At 37.5% G+C, this 24,026-nt stretch overlaps 1 protein-coding gene across 5 annotated transcripts in view; it reads right to left on the reverse strand.

Annotated features, from left to right (window-relative positions):
* The window catches only part of LOC150101139 (uncharacterized), a 916,744-nt gene that overhangs the window by 467,926 nt on the left and 424,792 nt on the right, over positions 1 to 24,026 (reverse strand). For all 5 annotated transcript variants that reach the window (XM_090401523.1, XM_090401522.1, XM_090401520.1 and 2 more), the window contains one exon: positions 5,896 to 5,949. In XM_090401523.1, coding sequence (XP_090257649.1) covers positions 5,896 to 5,949 — 54 coding nt within the window. The remainder of the gene's footprint in view (positions 1 to 5,895; positions 5,950 to 24,026) is intronic.

Below are 24,026 nucleotides of genomic sequence, written 5' to 3' on the forward strand. Positions count from 1 at the left end.
AGGAAGAGGAAGTGCGGACGGCCAAAGAAGAGATGGAGGGAGATGGTGGAGGAGGACTTGAGGATGAAGAACTTGGATATGGCTACAGCCCAAGACAGGAAGTTGTGGAGGAGACTCACCACAAATAGCGACCCTACTTAAGTGGGAAAAGCTGCAGAAGAAGTATGGATAGGAGTATGGCTAATAGACAGACACCAAAGAGTAGTATATGGTGGAGTCTAGGAGAATGATGGTGAATAGTGGAGTACCTAAGGATTTGGTACTAGGGCCACTTCTCTTTAATTTGCATATCAATAACATAAAGAAAGATTTAAGAGAATATATTCAATTGTCTGCTGATGTAGATATCCTGCAGGATGATTTAAATAAATTGGCATTGTAGACAAAGGAGAATGATTGTCAATTTAAAATTGCAAAATGCAAGGTTATGCACTTCAGGTTGAAAAGGTTGCATATAGCGTATCATGTTGATGGTATTGGTTTGCAGGCAATTGATGAGGCTACGGATTTGGGGATAATGGTGGACAGAGAGTTGAAGTTCAGAGGGCATATTGCAAGAGTTGGTAAAATAGCACAATGAATTACTTGGATGTTAAAAAATATGCTAAGAAGTAAAGATAAGACTATGATTCAGTCACATTTTGACTACTGCACACAGATTTGGTCACCTGGGTTTCTTGGTGACAAGGAGGTGGTCGAAAAGATTCAGAGATGAGTCACCAAAATAGTGACAGGTCTGTGGGATACTCCCTATGAGGAATAGGTTGAAGGTTTGTAGGTTACAAAGTTCAGTTGATAGGAGGAAAAGAGGGGACATGATAGAAACTCCTTTTAAGGTATATTATTATTTTTATAAAACCCCTTTTAAGATATTAAAAGGGTTTTATAAAATTGAAATTTTTCAGTATATGGCAAATAGAGAAGGAGTCTAGGGGCCCATCTGTGGAAGTGATGTAAGAATGGATTGTCAGAATTGGTTGTGAGTTCTCTGACAGTAAATGGATTCAAGGAGAGGTATGACAGGATTTGTATAATACTTGATTTGTGTCTCCCCACAATGAGTCTCTGGACTCCATGGAGATGCTGTAAATAATAATAATAATAACAATAAAATAATAATGCACCTCAAATTTTTCATTACCCTATTTACACTACCTCTCAATATCATTTGTACCCACCAATCATTTTGGGCACACTTTCACCTCACTTAACTGCCATAGTGAGTTAATGTCTTAAATGTTAGAGAGTGCCACTCTCTAACATTTTTATATGTGAGCACTACTTTAGCATTCTAGTTTGCACTCTAAGAATCACTGAATCTCCACACATCACACCTCTCACTGCTCATTCCTTGCTAACTTGCTTCTCTGCCTCACTCTCTCCCTCCTCTACCTTGCCTGCTTTCCTGTCATATCTCCACATAGCTCCCTCTCTTCATTCCCTCTCTTTCCCTGCTTCTCCTATTTTCTCTCCTATTATTTCCATAACTCTATCTCATTCCTACTCTTGTTTTCTTCACATCAGTTAGCCTTTTATTCTCCTAATCTCTTCTTTCACACTTTTGTATTCATTTTTCATACATTCTTTTTCTCTTCTCAGTATCTCTCTCTCTCCCTCCAAGCCAACTACTCCAACTTGACATTTACCTACCTAATCATTACCATTCTCGACATCTACTACACTCCCTGATGCATTTCCACACGATGCTCATCTTCCTTACACTTGATCACACGCTACTCATCTCTCTGCCAGCATTCGTTGATTTCTAACACATCATTACTACAGCCACTTAAATCGATGCTGATATATATATATATTTATTTCATATGTTATGGACATATTTACTAGCTAGGAATTGATATGATTTCTTCTTTTCCTGAACAGTTTCTTTAATTTATCGAGTCTGTTATATTGTTCTCATGGTTCTAACTTTACAGAATGCCTTACCACACCATACCATTCCCTGGCTGCATGTGACAATGTTTTTCTCCAGATTTTACAAGTGAATTTTGGTCATTTTTGTCATCTAATATTATTTGTACAATTTATTTGTAATTATTTTCTTGTTCAGAATTATAGGATGAACATCTCCCTGCCCACAATACACACTGTTTTTTTTTTAATCAACATCACAGGAAAAAAAAGTGCTTAAGGGAAAAGATGGAATTTATTGATATGCTTTGTGAATAACTGGAGATTGTAGTTCCTTGGAGAAAATACTGGAGAGAGAGGGGGGGAAGGAAATAAATAGAAAAGTAAATGAAGGAGGAGAATGGAAAGTTGGTTTATAGGTTTGAAGTTGTACAGTAAATGAATGCTACAGTTGCTCATATTCTTCAAGACTTTAAGGAAAGTCTTGAAGAATATGGTGGGCAGGTAAGAAAAATACTACCTGAAAATAAATATAAATACAGAAGAAGCATAAGGAAAAATGGAATACTAATAAAAAAGTAACTGGAATACTCACTCTATAAGAGTCATTTTCTCATAGAGCACTAAACTAAATCTGAGAACAGTACTATATTTCTATACATGGAGGAGGATAAAGAATTTCTCTTATTTAAAGAAATAAGTGAAAAATAATTATAATTATTCTTAATTTAAACATCATGGACATTGTTATACTTCATCCTATTTTTGGAAATTTTAAGAATTTAAATAAGAAACTGGATTTCATGAACTTTTTTTTATGAGTAAGTGGAAAGATCATTGAATGAATAAAAAGTTCCCGTCTTCCTTTTGTGATAGGCTCAGTGGCTTGACACTGGCAAAGCAATGGGGCATTTTAGAAAGCTGATGATTGTTGCTTATGACAGGCTAGCTAATCCTGTCTGCATTGTGGGCTATATCTGTAAATTGTGAGTGTTCTTTCTGGCCAGTTTGCCTGTTTTGCAGGATGAAAAACATGAGTTTTCATAAGTGCGCACCCTACCATCCCCATATTAGACTGGCTAACTGACTTTCACTTGAAAAGCCCTCATAAAGGTTCTTTGCATTTTAGACTGGATTGAAACTCAGGTCTTTCCAAACAAATGGCATGACTGATATCAAATGAGTTATGGATATCCTTGAATAAGGAGGTTCTGAAGTGTTATTTTTGATATTTCTCTCTCTTTCAAAAAAAAGCTTTATTTATGGATGTAGAATCAGTTCAATTCTTTCCCCAACCCATTCGTCCATCTCATCTGTCCAAAGTCAGCTGAGTCCTTCATTAGAGGGTCTTAGACAATTAAATGCATGGCTTGCCACTCCTCTGCTGCATTCCCTCTAGGGGTAGATATTTCATGTCTGTAAAACTCTGTGTTCATAAGGCCAGTGTGCCTGTTCTCATTCTCAGAGATGAAAAACCCAAGTTCCCAGGGGAAAAAAATACCACCATATGACACAGGCTAACTCACCATTTATTAAAAATGGCCTGATCAAGTTTCCTAACATCATACACAGCAGTCAAACCTGGGCTTTTGTCAAGAAAAAGGCATGTCTAAACCAATTGAGGTTTAGACATACCTAAACCTATGGAGGCTCCTTTATCCCAATACACAAGTGAAGAAGTAGTACCCATTTGAATACCTGTGTCTACACCCTCTATCCAAAAAAAAAACAAACTTTTCTAAAATAGAAGAAACTAGGCACCACCTTTTGTATCTTTTTGCTGTCAAAAGTGGCAACCTTCATTAGTGTTGTGTCAACTGTTTATGACATTAATTTCATTAGAAGCAAGTTATAGTGCCAAGAGTGACAGTGTGTTTGATGGACGGTCGGAAAATGAGTTTCAAACAGAGGGCTGCGATTGACTTTTGTGTTAAATTTGGTAAAAGTTTTACCAAAATGCATCAAATGCTTCAAAAAGCATACAGTGATGAATGCTCATCCCGAACTCAAGTTTATGAGTGGTTTAAGTGATTTCAAAGTGGTCATCGGACACTTGAGGACAATGAAAAGCTGGGCCGTCCAAAAACTGGACTGAGCAAAGTCAACATCCAAAAAGTGCACGATTTCATCAAAGAAAACCCAAAATTGTCCGCGAGATTGATTGAAGATGAATTGGGGATTCCAAAATTAACTGTGTACAACAATTTGACCAAGAGTTTGGAACTTTGTAAATTGAATTGTGATTTGTTCCCCACAAGTTGACCGACAACCAAAAAATGTATAGAGTTGAAACGCTGCAAGGATCACATTGAAACCGCTCATAAGGACTCAAACTTCCTTAAAACGATTGTGATGAAACATGGTGTTTTGAGTATGAGTCCCAAACAAAGTGCCAGAGTGCTGAGTGGAGGCCACCAGAAGAGGGGCATTCGAAAAAAAGTTGCTTGGAGAAGTCAAAAGTAAAGACGATGCTGATTTGTATCTATGATTCCAAGGGCATTATCCACAAAAAATTCGTTCTGCCTGGCCAAATGGTCAATGGCGAGTTTTATTTCGAAGTTTTGAGATGAATGATAGTGAGAATCATCACGTAGGGCATGAATATTGTGATGCAGGCAGCTGGTCACTTTTGCACGATAATGCACCATCTCATCGTTTGAACATTGTGAGACAGTTTTTGAGCAAAAACCAAGTATGTGTGTTGGACCACTCACCGTATTCACCTGATTAAGCACCCTGTGACTTCTTTCTCTTTCCCTGACTTCATTTGCCGATGAAAGGAAAGCAATAAACACCATTGAAAACATTCAAGCGGCAGTAATCACAACTCTCAACAGCATCCCAAAAAACCAATATAAAAAACTCATTGAATGAATTAACTGACCATACCAAATACTGTATTGAAGCTGAGGGAGAATATATTGATTGAAATAAATGATTTGAATAATTATAATTGGCCCAAGTTTTATTTTCTATCAAAAGTTTGGTTTCATTTTGGACAGAGGGTGTAGTGGAGTGCCACAGGTCTCTGTTCTTGGGGCACTACTATTTAATTTGCACATTAACAATACAGGCAATGATCTGAGAGGAATTATTCAGTTGTTTGTGGACAATGCAAAATTGGGTAGAGCAATAGTTAATACAGATATTAAAATTTTGCAAGATGATTTGGATAGATTAGCAGTCTGGGCAAAAGAGAATGGATATCAGTTTAATGTGGTAAAGTGTAAGGTTGTGCATTTTGGGGTGAAAATATTACCAGCTGTGTAACACATTGATGGAACAGTTCTCCAGAAAACTGATAAAACCAGGTATTTGGGAGTGTTAGTGGATATGGAGTTTAAGTTTAGAGGGCATATTCCAAAAGTGGCTAAAGCAGCTTATCAGATTACTTGCTGAAAAATACCATGACAAGCAGGTTATTATACCCCTTTATCGAGCCTTGGTAAGACTCCATCTTGACTACTGCTCGTAGATCTGGTCACTTGGGATGATTGGTGATGAGGAGGAGAGGATCAAGATGCGAGTCACCAAGATAGTAACAGGTCTATGGAATGAACCTTATGATGACAGGTTGAAGATTTGCAGATTACAGAAATTGGTTAACAGACAAAAAAGGGGTAATATCATTGAGACATTCAAATTACTGAAGGGTTTTTAAAGATTAAATACAGAGGAAATGTTTCAAAACAGATCTGGTGGTGGGAGAACTAGGGGTCATCCTTGGAAATTGAGCAAGAGTGTATTAATAAGGGTGTAAGGACTATATTTTTTGCTTGGAGAGTGGTTTATTAGTGAAATAGGTTGCCACAGTCTGTTGTGGATGCCATGACTATGAATGAATTCAAAGCAAAGTATGATAGATAATGAGCAAAAAAAAGTGCACGATGTTTAGGGCCTCTCATGATGAGTCTAAGGACTCCATGGAGTAGCATAAAATAATAATAATGATAAGAGATGAGTGAATATGTCTAATTTTCATTCAGTTAGAAACTTTAATAATTAGAAAAAATGAATACTCACTGCTAGTCCTCTTTTACCAGGAATTCCAGGCTCTCCAAGGATACCTGGTTCACCCTAAAATACAATCATTTTATTTTTAAAATGAATTTGCAACCAATGATACAAAATATCACTAATATTAATCAGAAAGACCAAATACTTGTTTACAGCTCTATTTTATCTTACCTACTTAAGTTTGCTAATGAAGCTTAATTTTGAGAGTTTCTTAAAATCTAGCACTCAGATAAATTCCCAAGCATTGAATAGACTGGAAAGAGATAAATAGGTGTCATTTCAGTGTTGCTAAGTGTTTCACTGAACAAGTACCAGTTTGGTGTGAAATATCGAATGGGTTAGCATTTTGGGAGCTGATTACAACTTGTGTGTTTTATATGTGTGCATGCAATGTGGGAGAGTGAGAAGTTGTGAAATTTGAACATGATGGTAGTCAAGAAGTTGGAATCCAGTGAAAGCCATATGAAAGATAACCATAATGTTGAGAAAGCCACTGATGAGTAGAAATGAGGAATTTATTATTTCCTATATAACCATATTTGAATTACTCTGCTTGGAAACTCTACTATGCAAGAGAATATACCAAGTAATACATAATGTGGCTTTCTGGCATGGCCTTAGCTGACTGGGCTGTGATTTTAACCAAATTACTGCACTCAAGTTTGGTTGTCTGAATTTTGAGGAAGCGTTTTGTTGTTAAGATTGCACCAAAGCAACCAAAGCTATTAAGTGAACTTTATCGTACCTTTTGATTTTTTTTCTTAATTGTCTGTATGCATACATTTGGGGAATACATCCCCAAGAGGAAAAACTCTGTTGCTACTGTCATCAGACTGGTAACTCACCTTCAACTGAAAACCCTTATATGTATACACCTTTCATCCTGAGGTGCTTAAGAGTCAAAGCTGCATAACTGAGAGGAGACCCCCACATAACCTTTCAAGGAATGCAGAGAAACAACCAGCAAAATAAAGAATGAGTCACTCAAAGATAATGCCAGTGGATAATTTAGAATTTCATGATGAATTCATACTCACGAGTTCAAAATTCTGCAACAGGACTACTCACCTACCACATTACATAGATGGTCACTATCTCACAAGCATTAAGTGAACCTGGAAGAGTTACCAGATTATACCTACCACTGCACTGAACCTTCAACATGGAAAAGAAGAAGAAAATGTACTAGTACTGACTCTCGAAGATGTCCCACTATCCAATTGATCCTGCTCAGACCCATATGGAGAAATATGAATAAACATTGCTCCATATCGAGGAATGTGAATAAATACTTTGCACTTTTGGAAGCAGATTTGCTGTGCAGGGAATGGTGTGTATGTGTTGTGGAAGTGGTGCATGTCTGTAGGGGTGCATGTATGATACTGAGAAATTATGCAAAAGTAACTATATCACACCTATAAATTGTATACTTAATCTGCAGCCAGTTTATCTGTTTTGTAAGGAATGCAGGAAAGAAAAAAGAGTATCTAGAAGTGATAAATCCTGCCATCAATCTATGAGACCAGCTAACTGAACTCTGTTGAACTTTTTCATCTTTCTAATCAAGAGACATTAATTCTTTTAATATGGACTTTTATTAGAAAAACATTTGGAGAGCTGGATAGAAACAATTCAGGGTAATATTATTAGTACCACAAGATCCCCACAGAGTCAAAGACTAATCGTGAGAGGTCACTAAGTGATACCCTAAGATTATTATACTGTGAATTAAATAATTTACTTTCTTCGCAGACACCGCAGGGTGCTTAACCACCTTACCGGCCATTATGCATCAAACATGCATCTTCATACACTTCGTATCAATCATATAGTTCAATGTAATATCAATGGTATTACAGTTTTAATATGCACTTCAAAACCATGGTAACCTGGATGTATATTTACGTCTCTTGGCCGGTAGCGTGGTTAAGGTCAAATCTGTATAACTGAGAGGAGACCTCCACATAGCTTTTAAAGCAATGCAGAGAACCGACCAGGGCTTCTGACCTAATGCCCAATCCTCATCTTCTCGTGGTGCACCCTGTTGGGTATCTACATGAATACTGAACGAACGAGGATGGGCTAGCAATTTGGAATTTAGCCGACTAAATTGTATTCTTATTGGCTTAAACCAAAATACAAACTGATGATACAACATGACAGAATTTCATGCTGGCTGGGGTGTCACCCGGATAAACAAGGCCCCTGTTGTTTTTGTCAGGGAACCAGGGCACACAGCAAAAAAGTAAGCTACTGGAACAAATCCTAAAATACACCCCAACTCAACATCCCCAGAGTTAAAGATCAGTACTATCAACATAAGAAGCCTGAATGGCAAAGAAATGGAGCTAGCTGAGGAATTAGATAAGTACCAGATCAACATAATAGAGGTGACTGAAACATAAAAGATAAAAACTGGTGAGATCATTCTGAGCAATAAATACAAAATGTTATATTCAGACAATGACAATCAAGGAAAAGAAGGAGTAGCCATAGAATTCAACACTAAATACGAGGCTAATCTTCTTGAATAGCAGACAGTCTCAAGTAGAGTGATGTGTACAAATATCAGAATGGGAAACTGGACAATGAGACTTATTTGTGCCTATGATCCCACAGAAGGCTCTACAAAGGTAGAAGTGGAGGAATTTTTTGAGCCTCTAGAGAAAGCTACTGACACAATGAAAAAGGAAAAGTTGGTCTTTGTTGGGGATCAAATAGCAGAGTAGGAAATGATTGTCAGACATACAAAAATGTTTTGGGAAAATTTGGAGAAGAGAGCAAAGCTAATAATAATGACAAATACCTGTTGGATTTCTGCTAGTTGGATTTCTTGATAGTGATGTTTTCTCCCTGGTGCAGGACACCAGAGTGTACAGCGCATTTGAAATTGGAAGTGATCACTATTTAGTCTTGAGCAGGATAAAATTTAATTTCATATTCAAAAGAGTAACAGTTAAGAAAGTTTCAAAGCGAATAAATGCTGAGCAGCTCTCAGATGTGAACTGTAGACTAAAATACACAAAGATTATTGAAGAAAAACTGAAAGAGTTTCAGAAGAGGAACCAGAGAGGCATGTGGTGAGGTTGTCTGCAATGATAGAAAAATCAGAACTCCATGGTGGAAACACGAAGTTAAAGATGCAGTGAAGGAAAAGAAGAAAGCATATCAAAAGTTCCTTGCAAATAAGTCAGCTTGTGCCCTTAGAGAATACAGAGACAAATGTAAGAAAGCTAAACACTATGTAAAATTAGTTAAACAAAAGTCATGGGAAGACTTTGGTAAGAATATATAAAATAAATATCAAGAAGGTGGCAAGATATTCTGGAAGAGGTTGAAGAAGCTCAGAAATGGAGGAAAGAGTGTTGTAAAAGGAATTAGAGATGATAAAGGTGACATGAAAACTGGAGAAAAAGATATCCTTGAAGTATGGAGTGATTACTTCGAAAAAGTGCTAAATGAAACAAGCAGTGATAGCACAGTGGTCAAAAACACTCAACAGGCATACAGTCAGGAACACATATCCATACTTCAAGTAGAAAAAGCCATCAAAGGCTTGAAATGTGGAAAGGCAGCAGGAGTAGATGATATTCGATCAGAAATGGTGAAGTATAGAGGTATAAAAGTCTTACAGTGACTGCACGGCATAGTTCAGAAGGCCTGGACAGAGGGATGAATTCCTGATGATTGGAGTATAGCTATCATAGCACCCATATATAAAAAGGGAAATAAAACTGAATATTAGAATTACAGAGGTATTTCCCTACTGAGTGTTCCTGGTAAGATTTATACAAGTATACTTGAGGAACAGTTGAGAAGAACTGTGGAAGAACAGTTCTTGAATCCAGCTTGGTGAAGAACAAGCTGGATTCAGGCCAAATAGAGGCTGTCAGGATCAGATCTTCACTTTACGACAAATAGTGGAGAAACCATGGGAATATAACAAAGATCTGTATTTAAGTTTTGTCGATTTGGAAAAGACATATGACAAGGTGCCAAGAGAGAAGCTATTCAATACGCTGCAGTTATATGGTGTCAATGGGGCATTATATCAAGCAATACTTAGTCTTTATTTGAGTTGTATGTCAGCAGTTAGAATTGAAGGAAGTACAGGACGATGATTTAATGTTAAATCTGGTGTCAGACAAGGATGTACATTATCTCCTCTGTTATTCATTATCTATATGGATCATATTATGAAGGAAAGTGGTATTAAACCTGATATCAAAATTGGAGATGTTAATGTCAGCTCTTTGCTTCATGCAGATGATGTTATACTTGTAAATAAATCTGTTACAAGTCTGTAAGATTCCCTGACTAAATTGAATAATTGTTGTAATAGATATGGTATGAAAGTCAGCAATAACAAGACAAAGACAATGAAAATAAGCAGAATACTAAAAATGTCAACTGCGTTGTGAAAGGAGAACCTGTGGCACAAGTAAAACATTTCAGCTACTTAGGCAAGGTTTTTACTAAAGATGGTAAATTAAATATGAAAATAGACAACAAAATCAACAAAGCTCGTATGGTAGGAAGTCAACTGAATAAATTCATATGGAATAAGAGAGAAATTAGTCGGAACACTAAATTAACTGTATACAAGAGGGTGTTCAAACCAGTTTTAACTTACGGATCTGAGAGCTGTTTCAGAAATAAAACACTTGACCAAAGGCTAGAGACTGCAGATATGAGAGTTCTGAGAAAGATTAGAGGTGTGAACAGATGGCATCAATGGCAATATCATAATAAAAAACGAATATATTAGGAAAGAACTTGAAATCGTTAGCATCCAGGAATGCGTTAACAGAGCTAATCTCAGGTGGTGTGGTCACTTAAACAGAATGGCAAGGAAAGATTAGCAAAAACAGGCAAGGAAAGATTAGCAAAACAAGTGTTCTCAACTAGGTTGGTAGGAAAACGACCCAGAGGAAGGCCAAGATATAGGTGGATTGATACGGTGCAAAGTGCCTTAGACGATAGAAATATAAGATCCGATAATGTTGGAGTGTTGACAGGTAACAGACTGATTTGGAGGAAAATTGTAGATAGGAAGTTAGTAATGATGTAAATTTTTGATACAGTATTATCATATCCTGTACACCCCTTGACGGTTCATGGCAGGAATTCGATGTTGATGATGATGCAGACACCACAGTCTCAGGCAATGCATTCCAATGATTTACCACTCTCCGTGCAAAAACACCTGCTTTCTCAATCATTTACTCACACTCTCCTTATGCATCTTCCAGAGATGACATCTCGTTCTTCCCTACTGTCTCCCATCATTCTAAGCAAAGTCTCTTCAACGTTAATTTGATAAGATGCCACCAACTTATACAACAGTATAAGTTGGTGGTAAGTATATAAGCATACAACTCCTTACCATTACTCAGTCAACCACCTCTGGCCCCTTTCCAATATCTCTTCATCCATATGAAAACTGAGTGACCAAATCTGTGCACAGTAGCCCACATGAGGCCTAATCAAGCATTATGCAATGGAACAAAAAATCTCCTTACTTCTGCAAGTCAGTGTCTTTCATATTACTGCCAAAATTTGTTGCGTTGTCCTCATAATTTTGGAAATGTGTGCTCTAAATTTTACATCCTTATCCACCATCACCCCAAGATATTTTATTTCCTCCACTCCCTAACAATATATCCCCACAAGTGTAAACTCTACATCTCATCATTGCTGGAAGTTTTTCCCCTTGGTTTTGCTATAAATTAAAGATACCAAGAAATTATATTCTTTGTTTAATCCTTTATCCAAGTGTAAGCAAACAAAGTTTGCACCTGAAGTATTTTCAGGACAGGGCAACTCATATATAGAAGCTAATGATTTCACATTACTTGCCTTCCTGTCAGGTGTCTTGTCTCAGGTGCCTTCTGCACCTCTCTGCTGCATTCCTCATATGAGAGATAGGTCCATCTATATTTAGTCCATCTATAGATAGGTCTTCTATATTTTTCATCCACTCCAGTTTTTGTCTTCCTCTCTTTCCCTGAACAGTTCCTTCAAGAAGTGTCCTTTGTAGGCAGTTATGTCTCAGATTATGTCATGTCCAAAATATCTGACTTTTCTCTTTTTAATTTCTTTCATCAGGCTCCTGTTGACACCTGCCATCTCTAGTACCTCTTCATTTGTCTTTTTTTCTTTCCATGATATTCTCATAATTCTTCTCAGCATCCACATTTCAAAGGCCTCCAGTTTTTTCATGCTCAGATTGGAGAGTGTCCATGTCTCTACTCCATATAATAATGTAGACCATATGTAGCATTTGGAGATTCTTAGTCTTGTTTTCAGATTTAATTCTGAAGATGTTAGTAGATTTTTCATACTGTTGAAAGTTGAACTTGCGATTTCAATCCTTTTTCTAATTTCATCTTCTGTCCTGCCATTCTCTGTGATCAAGTGTCTGAAGTATATGTATTTTTGCACCTGTTCTAATTTATTTCCTTTTATATTGATGCATATTTTTGATATTTTCTTTTCTCTTGAAATTATCATGATTTTTGTCTTTTTAAAGTTGAAACTGAGGCCATACTGTTCGCTATACTTGAGGGTTTCATCTATAAGAGTTTTGAGGTCACATTTGTTTTCAGCTAGAAGAACCAGGTCATCTGCATATTGTAGGTTATTAATATTTCTGCCCCCTACAGTGATTCCTTTGAGGTTACTAATTTTGTTAAATATTTCTTCTGTGTATAGGTTAAAGAGAATCGTAGAAAAGACACAGCCTTGTCTCACACCTTTCTGAACTGGGAATTCTTCTGAGGTCTCTCTATTTATTCTCAAAGATGCAGCCTGTTCCCAGTAAAGATTAGTTAATAGCCTAATGTCTTTTCCATCCATGCCTATCTTTGAAACGATTTCAGTTGTTCATGTTGGACATTGTCAAATGCCTTTTTGTAATCTATGAAGCAGAGGTATACATCTTTTTGTTTTTCTCGATATCTTTCTATGATGGTTCTGACGTTGAAAATACCTTCTCTTGTACCTACATTTTCCTTGAAGCCACTTTGTGTATCATTTATTTCTATGTTTATTTTTCTTTTATTTCTTTCAAGAATAACGCATAGGAGGACTTTTGATACTTGACTGATGAGGCTGATTGTCCTGAACTCTTCACATCTTGTAGCTTTTGTTTTTTTGGGAACTGGAATGAAAATTGAGTGATTAATATCTTTGGGTAGAAATCCAGTCTCGTATATTTTATTGCATAATTTTGTTAGAAATTTCAGTCCTCCTTCATCGAGAGCCCTCAACCATTCTGCCAAGATGTTATCTATTCCTGCAGCTTTATGTGGTTTTAGTTTTCTGACGGCATTTTCAACTTCACAGAGTAAAATGGATGGTCCTTCTAAATCAGTCTGTTCAGGAATATCATTTCTTTGTTATTCATATAATTTCCTTGTGTAGTCAATCCATCTTTCCATGATTTCTTTTTTATCCATTAGAATATGGTCTCTTGAGTCTCTAATGACACCTGCATGATTTGCTGCATTTGTCCTGCTCGTCATTTCTCTGATCTTTTCATGCATTTCTCTGCTTCTGTGTTTTCTATCAAGGTTTTCTATACATTTATATTTAATCCGTTCCTCTTTGGCTTTCCTGCATTCTTTTTTTTATTTCTTTATTCATGCTTTTATATTCAAGTTTGTTCTTTAACTTTTTTCTTTGTTCCATCAACGTCAGTATTTTTTCATTCATCCAAGGTTTATTCCTTTTCCTTTCTAATTGTGGAAGTGTATTTTTGGCTGCTTCATTGATGCTATTCTTGAATGTTTGCCAGTTCATGTTAATTTCATCAACTGGTATTCCATTTTCTATGTGAGTTGTGGTATCAGACTTGTTAAGAGATTTTGTGAATTCTTTTATAAAGCAGTCTTTAACTTCTTGGTTAAGCGAGTCTAAATTATAAGTTTCTCTTATGAATAGCTGGCTTAGTATCTTAAGTTTTATTCTAATTTTTGCAATCACTGGGTTGTGGTCCGATCCTATGTCTGCTCCAGGATATGTTTTTGTTTGTGTTATTGCATTTCGGAACTGTACCTAGAGTCCGAATTGACTGTATACCTAGAGTCCAAATAATAAATCAAGTAGGGGTTAAATGGATGAATAACACCATTAAGCTTGAGCTGCAAAAAAAGAAACAACTATGGAGGGAATTTAAGGAGAAAGGTGACCGGCAGGCACATGAACGGTATAAAGCGCAGGTCAGAAGGGTGACGAGCGTGGTAAGAAAAGCAAAAAAGGATTACGAAAGAACATTGGCCATGCAGGCTAAAGAGAATCCTAAACAGTTTTTTAGATATGTAGCAAGTAAAAGGAAAAATGTACATGGCAGAATGATTTTAAAGAATGCCGATGGTAGGGAGGTAACTGAATCAGTTGAGATAGCTGAGCTACTGAGTGAGCACTTTGCAAGAATATATCATCCACGTGGTGACATTGCAGAAACGAATAAACCAGTAGATTATACGGGAATTGTGGTGAATGAAGTGGAGGTGAGTAGTCTATTGCATAACCTCAATGTCAATACATCTGTGAGATTGGATGGTATACCAGCTTGTGTAGTACGAGAAGCAGCTAAAGAATTGTCAGTACCCTTGACCATTTTGTTCAATTTGAGTCTCGGGTCCGGGTTAGTCCCGAGCAGGTGGAAGGAGGGGAAAATAGTTCCACTGCATAAAGGTGGTTCCAAGACTGCTGTTGTAAATTACCGACCGATTAGCATATCAGGAATCATTGTCAAGGTCTTAGAGAAATTAGTCAAGAAAAGAATACAGGATTGGATAGATGAAAATGGGATATTGTATGGGGGACAACATGGTTTTGTGAAGGGTAGATCATGCCTCAGTAACTTGCTCACGTTTTATAACACAGTGATGGCTGAACTGGATAGGGGTAATGGGTTTACAGTGATACTACTGGACCTTGCCAAGGCCTTTGACAGGATACCACATGGAACCCTAATCAGTAAACTGGAGCAGATGGGAATAGATATAGGGTTGGTAAGATGGATAGGAGGGTGGTTGAAGGAGAGATACCAGAGAGTGGTTTATTCAGGAGTGGAGTCAAAAAGTCGTCTTGTGACTAGTGGAGTGCTGCAGGGCTCTGTTCTTGGACCACTGCTTTTCAATTTGTTCATCAATGATATTGGAAAGGATTTGAGAGGAAATATTCACTTGTTTGCTGATGATGCAAAGTTGGGTAGAGCAATTGTGAGTGCACAGGATGTCAAAATTTTACAGGATGATTTGGATAGTTTGGAGGACTGGGCTAGGAAAAATGGATGTCAGTTTAATGTGGCAAAGGGTAAGGTTATGCACTTTGGGGTGAAAAGAACAGCAGCAGTATATCGCATTGGTGGAACCGTACTCCAGGAGATTGATGAGGCCAGGGATTTGGGAGTGCTGGTGGATAGGGAGTTGAAGTTTAGGGGGAACATTGCAAAAGTGACTAAAACAGCTCACCAAATCACTTGGCTTATGAAAAATACTTTAACATGCAGAGACAAACAAGTTGTTGTTCCTCTGTATTGAGCCTTGATAAGACCCCATCTGGACTTCTGTGCCCAGTTATGGGCACCAGGGTTTCTTCGTGATGGGGAGGAAGTGGAGAGGGTCCAGAGACGAGTGACCATGATGATAGCAGGACTGTGGAATGAACCTTACGAGAATAGGTTGAGGATTTGTGGGTTGCAGAAATTGGACGATAGGTGAAGGAGGGAGTGATATGATTGAGACATTCAAATGACTGAAGGGTTTTTATAAGATCGATCAAGAAGATATTTTTGAAAATATGACTGGTGGTGGGAGGACTAGGGGCCATGCATGGAAGCTGGGCAAGAGCGTGGTTGACAAGGGTGTTAGAGCTAGGTTTTTTACTTGGAGAGTGGTGAATGAGTGGAATAAGCTTCCAGAGTCTGTTGAGGGTGCTACGAACTGTGAATGAGTTCAAGGCAAGATATGATAGATACTGTGTGAATGTTGAATAGTTGTTCCAGACATGATGTTAGGGCCTCCCTCGATGAGTCTGTCGACTCCTTGCAGTTTCCCAGAACAATAATAATAATAATAATAATAATAATAATTATATAGTCAATTTGGTTCCTATAGATGTCCCCAGGGCTTGTCCAGGTATATAGTCTTCTGGGAGGATGTTTAAACAGTGTGTTAGCAATTATTAGGTCATTGGTTTCACAGAATTGAATTAATCTTTCACCTTTCTTTTAGGCTTGCACGGTGATCCAAATGCATTTTTGGAAATTATGGAGACAACTACCGTGTTCGAATAAAAACTTTAGTTTACTATTACTAAAATATTACAATTCGACGTTTCGACCTTTATGTCAAGGTCATCTTCTGGAGCGTACAAATATACACAAGAAACAAGCTATACTACAATCATACTGGTTCGTTAAAGACACTGACTAACCGCTACCACAATTGTTGGCCTGACCTCTGGTGAAAAAAAAATAATAATAAAAAAAAAATAAAAAAAAAAAAAATTTCCAAAAATGTAATCTTTCACCTCTTTCATTTCTGATTCCAATCCCTTGGTTTCCCATGCAGAATGTGATTTTTTCTGAGCCCACTTTTGCATTTAGGTCGCCCATCAGTATGATAACATCATCTGACTTAGCATTGGAGATTGTAGTTTGGATGTCTTCATAAAATTGTTCCAACTCTTCATCTGGATGATCTTGGGTTGGTGCATATGCTTGGATAATATATAGGTTGAATGGTTGTGCAGTTATTTTGGCTGTTATGATTCTGTCATTTATGGGCCAATATCCCTGTAGAGATTTTGCAATTCTATTACTTAGGACAAGCGCTACTCCATTAATGTGTAAGTCACTGCCAGAGTAGATTATAGTGCAATTTTTTCTTCTTATTATGTCTGTATCTATCCACCTCACTTCACTGATACCTGCAATATCGGCCTTCATCACTTCTAATTTCTGGAGTAGATTATCTAATTTGCCTGCCTCGTAGAGTGTTCTGACGTTCCATGTTACTATTTTCAAGAGATTGCTCCTCTGGTTTTCAGACAAGGGATATCTGAGAATATCCTCCCTGTAGGGTTTGGGATATTATCTTCATACACTACCTTAGTAGTTCTTGTCTTAATTCCCAGTTTCAAGCTCTTCTTCCCTGTAGCTATAAGAGCTGATGGTAGCAGGGGTCTCAACCACATCTTTAACTTCACATTGTGAAATGGTGTGTTTCATGGTTGACAATAGATAAATACATGGTGAGGCTCCGATCTCTTCCACGACAGCTGGCCACAAGTCCCTTAGATGTCAGAAGTGTGCCCTTGATGTGCAGCACATCTTGCTGTCATGCCCTTGATGCCATTGATCAGTCAGTGTTGATTCTTCTGCCATCTTGGCCATTCCAGACTTCGTGCACATAAGGAGTGACATTCCCTATTTACAGCATTCTATATTGCTGATACCCTCACTTAGTTTAGTCTGCCAGCCGAGATGGTTTACCGGGGTGTGGCCGCTGGTGTGCACTACCAACTTCTTGGCGCCATAAGTGAGAGTCGAGTGTAAATGAGGACCAGAGTCCAACATCCTGATCCTGAGATCAGCGGCTGACATCGATATTAAGGTGCTACCTCTCCATACACCCCATACAGATACTTACCTTAGTATCCCATAATACAAAGCACATATCCTTACAGACGTGTATAATGCTATACATAATGGGAATGGTCACAACCCAGATCAGATATGAGTTGCCCTGTCCAGAAAATACTTCAGACGCAAACTTTGCTTATACTTGGATAAAGGATTAAACCAAGAATATAATTTCTTGGCATCTTTAATTTATTCTACATCCCATCTTTGTTTTCCAAATTTTAAAACTTTACATTTTGCAACATTGAAGTGGCATGGCATCCATACTTCTGTGCCATTTATTCAATCTATTGAAGTCTTCTTGAATAGTTCGATCTGTTTTACTCCTCAAGTTCATCCCAACTTTGCATCATCTGCAAACACTGAATATCCCCATCCAAATCTTTCCCTATCATTAAAACATAGGTTACACAGCAATAGCCTTAAAACAGACTCCTGAGGCACACCACAATCTTCAATCCAATGCACTAGTCTAATATCCAACCCATCTGCTCTAGTTTGATCAATTTATCATGTTAATTAATCATTAACATCTATCAAAAGTAGTCTTTTGTAAAATCTAAGTATACTACTGTGTATTCATCTCCCTTGTCCAATGAAGCTATCACCTTATTGCAATAAGTAAGCAGATTACTAAAACATGACCATCCTTTAGCAAAGGGTTTCTCAAACTGTGTTCTGCGGAAAGTAAATAGGTGTTCCTCAAGAAGTTCGGAATTTGTCATTTTAGTTTTCTAAGCATTCTGGCTGGATGAAATCTCTTAGACGTCGCTACATGTATTAGCACTACATCAGAAGGAATGTTAAAGCACATGCTGAGGAGAATAATATTCGTGAATATGTTGAAAAGCTCAGACCCAGAACACCTAATAACATCTGTGTATTGTTAATTTTCACATATCGAAACCTTTCAACATTTGGGAAAAGGAATGCCGCTATTTATGATGGGTCATAAAAATTGCCTGCAAGCCCATTACAACAATTGGTGTCATATCCTCTGTTCTCAAAACTGAAAGAAATGACATCTGTGTAGCAAATGTCAGTGACCAAGCAGCATATTTTTAAACATGGAAATATTCATTAATTATGTTTTCCAGGCGGTAAAATGAGTAGAGTGATTGAGGCATTGAACATGAGGCGGGAACGAGCAAAAGAGTTAATTGTATTAATTGGAACAAATGATTTGAGAGAGAACAAAGAGCATGTCAAAATGAATGTCAGGAGACTGCTTGGAAAGATAAAGGAGAATAGTGTGACAGGAAGGGTGGTCAGTGTGTTGCCTAGGTATGACTGTGGTGAAATGAGGCGGAGAGCAAGGATTATGAATGATATTCTGGCTGAAATGTGTGAGGAGATGGGAGTACAGTTTGTTAATGTGTGGAATGAGTTTGAGGGACGAAGTGAGCTGTACGGGAGTGATGGACTGCATTTGAGTGGTTATGGTGTGAGTCGCTTGGAGAGACTGCTGCTGGAAAGTGGAGAAGTGAATAGAGAGAATGAATCAGATCAAGAGGGGAGTGATGTGGAAGAGCAGGAGAGTAAGACAGGAGAGATTGAAGGAGTGCAAACGAATGGGGAAGTGAGTGGTATGAGTATAGAAAATGAGAGAATGGGTGTGCAAGAGGAGCAGGGAAATGGGGAGGCTCAGGGTGGACAGGGATACACAGCGTGAAAAAGGTGGATGCTCCAAGAGGAGGTGAGAGCATGTGTAGGCAGGAAAGTAATGGGATGATCAGGGATCAAAAGGAAACAGATGGAATTGCAAAGGGTTCTAAAATGAAGAAGCAGAAAGGGAAATGGCCCCAGTCCAGCATGGAGAGATCACATCGAGTGAGTGGTATCAGTGGAACTAGCTGTAGATCCAGAAATGAGTTGTTGTGTTTGTATACCAATGCTAGAAGTATAAGAAACAAGGCGGATGAAATGGTTGCACTAATTGCGTCTGTGCACCCAGAGATTGTCAGAATAAGTGAGACATGGTTAGATGAGGATGACATCCTGACAGGAATAGAGATGGAAAGGTATGATGTGTTTCGTGAGGATAGAAGGGGTAAAAAGGGAGGGGGAGTGCTATTGATGATAGAGAAAGAGTTATGTCCATACAAGGTAGAGATGCAAGGGGGAAATGGGGCCAGTGGTTTTGAGGCAGTATGGTGTGAGATAGAGGTGAATAGAATCAAATACTTGGTGGGATGTTGTTATAGACCTGGTAATGTGGATGGTGGTGATAGTGAAATGTATAGTCAAATAAGCCAAGCAAATAAGAAAAGGGTGATCATTATGGGTGATTTTAATTATGGCAATATAGACTGGAATGAAGAGATAGCAACTGGAAGTAAAGAAAATGAGTTTCTTGAGTTTTTGAGGGATAACTACCTCAGACAGTATGTAACAGAGGGCACAAGAGGATTAAGGGTCTTGGATTTGGTCATCTCATCGGAGGATGTAATTATCAATGAGGTATCAAATCATCCACCAATTGGTGAAAGTGACCATGAGGTGATTACTTGGGTGGTTGCCAGCAGTGCAAGGACCCCTGTGAAAAAAGGGTATATGTGGAACTACAAGGGGGGTGATTATGAAGAGCTCAGGAGACAGCTTGCAGGTGCAGCATGGAATGAGGAGTTAGCTGGAAAAGAGATCAATGCAGCTTGGGGGATTTTCAAAAAATATTTAGTGGATGCAATGTCTAAATGTATACCACGGGTGAGAAGGTTAAATAAGTTAGGTGTGAGATGGATGAATAAAGAGATTAAGCATGCAATACAGAGAAAAAGGGCATTGTGGAGGCAGCATAAGAGAAGTGGAAGTAACCAATTTCATGAGTTCTACAAAGACCAGGCAAGGAGAGTGACTTGGTTGGTGAGAGTAGCTAAAGAGAGGTATGAACAGCAGTTAGCTAATGAAGCTAAAAAGAATCCTAGGGAGTTCTTTCGATATGTAGCCAGCAAAAGAAAGAATGATTATGGAAGGATGACATTGATTGGAGGAAATGGTATAAAGACAGCTGTTGCAGAATGTGTGGTGGAGATACTTAATGAGCAGTTCATAAAGATCTTTCAATCTTGTGAATGTGACTTCATGGAGAGATTAAGAGCAGTTGATGATGGGGAGGAGAGACTGACTGTAAGTGAGCAAGAGGTGTTTGGGGAGTTGAGTAAACTAGATGTAAATAAGGCTGTGGGACTTGATAATATATCACCACGTATTCTGAAGGAATGTGCCAGAGAGTTGACACCTGCCTTGACATATTTTTTTAATACGAGTCTTGCACTTGGTCAAGTCCCTAAAGAGTGGAAGGAGGGCAAGATTGTGCCACTTCATAAAGGAGGTGATCGAACTCAAGCATCAAACTATAGGCCTATCTGTGTGTCGGGTGTTGTGGTTAAGTTGTTGGAGAAGCTTGTGAGAGCTAGAATCCAGAGTTGGGTTGACAACAATGGTATAATCTTTGATGGACAGCATGGATTTGCTAAAGGGAGGTCGTGTTTTAGTAATCTACTTACTTATTACAATAAAGTGACTGCTTCCTTGGACAGAGGAGAAGGATACACAGTAATATACTTGGATTTCGCAAAAGCTTTTGATAGAGTGCCTCATGATAAGTTGACAGTCAAACTAGAGCAGATGGGGTTGGATATTAGATTAGTGCATTGGATTGGAGACTGGCTATCTGATAGGTATCAACAAGTTGTGTATGGGGGTGCAATATCCAGGAAAAGGAAAGTCACTAGTGGAGTGCCTCAGGGATCTGTTTTAGGGCCATTACTATTTAACTTGTATATTAATGATATTGGCGAAGATTTGGATGGAGATATTCAGTTGTTTGCAGATGATGCAAAGTTGGGAAGAACCATAAAGAGTAGTGAAGATGTTGTGGCCTTGCAAGAAGACTTGAATAAATTGAGTGATTGGGCAAGCAAATGGGGGTGTGAGTTCAATGTTGCAAAATGTAAGGTTTTAAAATTTGGAAAACAAAGATGGGATGCAGAATTTATGCTTGGTAAGAATATATTGTTGGAAGTAGAGGAAATAAGAGATCTGGGAGTGATAGTGGATAAAGATCTAAAATTTAGGGGTCACATCGCCAAAATTGTGAAGACAACACAAAGACTTCTGGGAATGATGAGGAGGACACTGACGTGTAGAAGTAGGGAGATTCTTGTTCCATTGTATAAGGCTTTAATTAGGCCACACATGGACTATTGTGCCCAGATTTGGTCACCTGGTTTTCAGAAGGATGAGGAGATGTTGGAAAGGGTCCAAAGGCGACTGACTAAGGTAGTTTCTGACCTCTGGAATGTCGAGTATGAGGAAAGATTGAAAAGATGTAATTTGCAGAGACTAGTGGAGAGAAGGAAGAGGGGAGATATGGTAGAGACCTACAAGTTGGTAAGGGGTTGCTATAGGATCAATGGTGGAGAAGTTCTACAGCGAATAGTGGGAGATCAGGGGAGAACCAGAGGTCATCCCTGGAAACTGTATAAAGAGGGTGTGAGTAGGGGAGTGAGAGGCAGGTTTTTTTCGTGCAGAGTTGTGAATGATTGGAATGCCTTGCCTGAGAGTGTGGTGTCTGCAAGGAGTTTGAATGTGTTTAAGACCCGGTATGATGAGATGTGTGTGAGATAAAAGGACCTCCTAGATGAGTCTTTGACTCCATGAGGTCTTGTTTAATAATAATAATAATAATAATAATAATAATAATTATCATTAATTTTCACACATTGAAATTTTTCAACAATCAGGAAAAAGAATACCGCCATTTATGACCGATCATAAAAATTGCCTGCAAGCCAATTACAATAATGGGCAGAGTGTTCTCAAAACTAAACGAAATAACATCTGCATTACAAATGTCAGTGACCAATCAGCAAGGAAGTATAAAGAAAATTTTTTCCACTGAAATTGAAGGTAGTCTGTATCCGGTTCTCAAATCTATTACTACTGAATACTTTCTTTGCAAGTTCGTATTGCAGTGTGTAAGTGCTTGTTCTGAAACTGGAGTTCCGTGATTTTTTTAAAAGTAATAGGAATACAGAGTTAAAATCTAATATGAATAAGAGACAAGGCACTTTGTTTAATTTTGGTATTAAGAAATCTCTTATTGAAGGTGTTTGTGACAGAACAGATGGTGAGTCATCCACCTCAAGCCTACAAAGACCTCCAGTATGTACAAAAGGAGGGGAAAACTACCAGCAGACAGGAGAAAAGTCTGCATTCACTCGTAAGTACTTATAATAATATTATAAATATATTTCGTGATCAGAATAAGATATGTCAATGAAAATCTGCACAAATTAATTTAATGATGTTTGCCTTAAGAAACTACAACATGCTACAAGATTTTATTAGTTCAGTGATTGATAACTAATTTAGATGTAATTTATATTTGTCAACATGCCACAACGTATGCATATGTGTACTAATACTCTTTATGATTATGCCATAATTAATTATTAATACTTATGTTAATGTATGAACTTTAAAAAAATTTGGAAAGGTATTTATGAGTAAATTTGTTGGAACTGGGCCCTCAGGAAAAAAAAAAAAATCAGTTAACGCCTTTTTATTACAGCGAGGCGGCTTTTAAAAAAAGAATTCTTCTTACTCTTTTAACTCATTTTATAATTAATATCTGATTAATTTCAAACTGTTTATTTTTTGTTACTGAACATTTTATCAAATCATTCTTATTACAAATGCTTTTACATTATTTGATACGGTTTAGTACTTTTCTTACAAGTATTGTTACAATTCATATTTATTTTTGTGTATTGCAGTCTTTTTTTACTATTTTGCATTATTCATTTACTTTTATATTATTAAACATTTCTTATTTATAATCTTATTGTTTTTCATACTAAAGTTACCTTTACAACACAATTCTATTTATTTTTATTATAGCTCTGACAAATATTGGAATTTGAATATTATTTAAAAAATACCCATGGATTCTTGTTTAAAGACAGGAACTTTAACACAAGGAGGAGCAAGTACTTCTGCTGACACATCTACTCATATGACTGGAGAAAATATGGAATTGCAAACTGTTGTTTCTTCAAAAGCGAATATTAAAGAATAAGAGTCATCTAAGAACAGGCCAAAATGGAAGTACCATGAAAGTTATTTAAATTATGGATTTACGTGTATTGGCAATTATCAAATTATACTGTTTCATACAGCATCAAAGATCTTTCTGCTGACATAAAAAAAGAGCTAATGCATCAACTTAGACTTTGCAGTGAATATTCATTGCAAATGGACAAATCTACAGATGTCGCAGGACTTGCTGTATTACTAGTGTTTGTTTTCGTTACATATTTGATAAAAGTACTGAAGAAGATTTACTCATGTGTGAATATCTACAAGAAAAAACTACCTGAAAAGATATATTCAACTATTAATAATTATATTACAAAACAGGAAATCGGTTGAGAGAAGTGTATTGATATTTGAACAGGTGGTGCTCTAGCAATGGTAG

Source organism: Typopeltis vanoorti, chromosome 12, assembly GCF_054136105.1.
Source record: "Typopeltis vanoorti isolate ZY-2024b chromosome 12, IOZ_Tvanoo_1.0, whole genome shotgun sequence".
Lineage (NCBI taxonomy): Eukaryota > Metazoa > Arthropoda > Arachnida > Uropygi > Thelyphonidae > Typopeltis > Typopeltis vanoorti.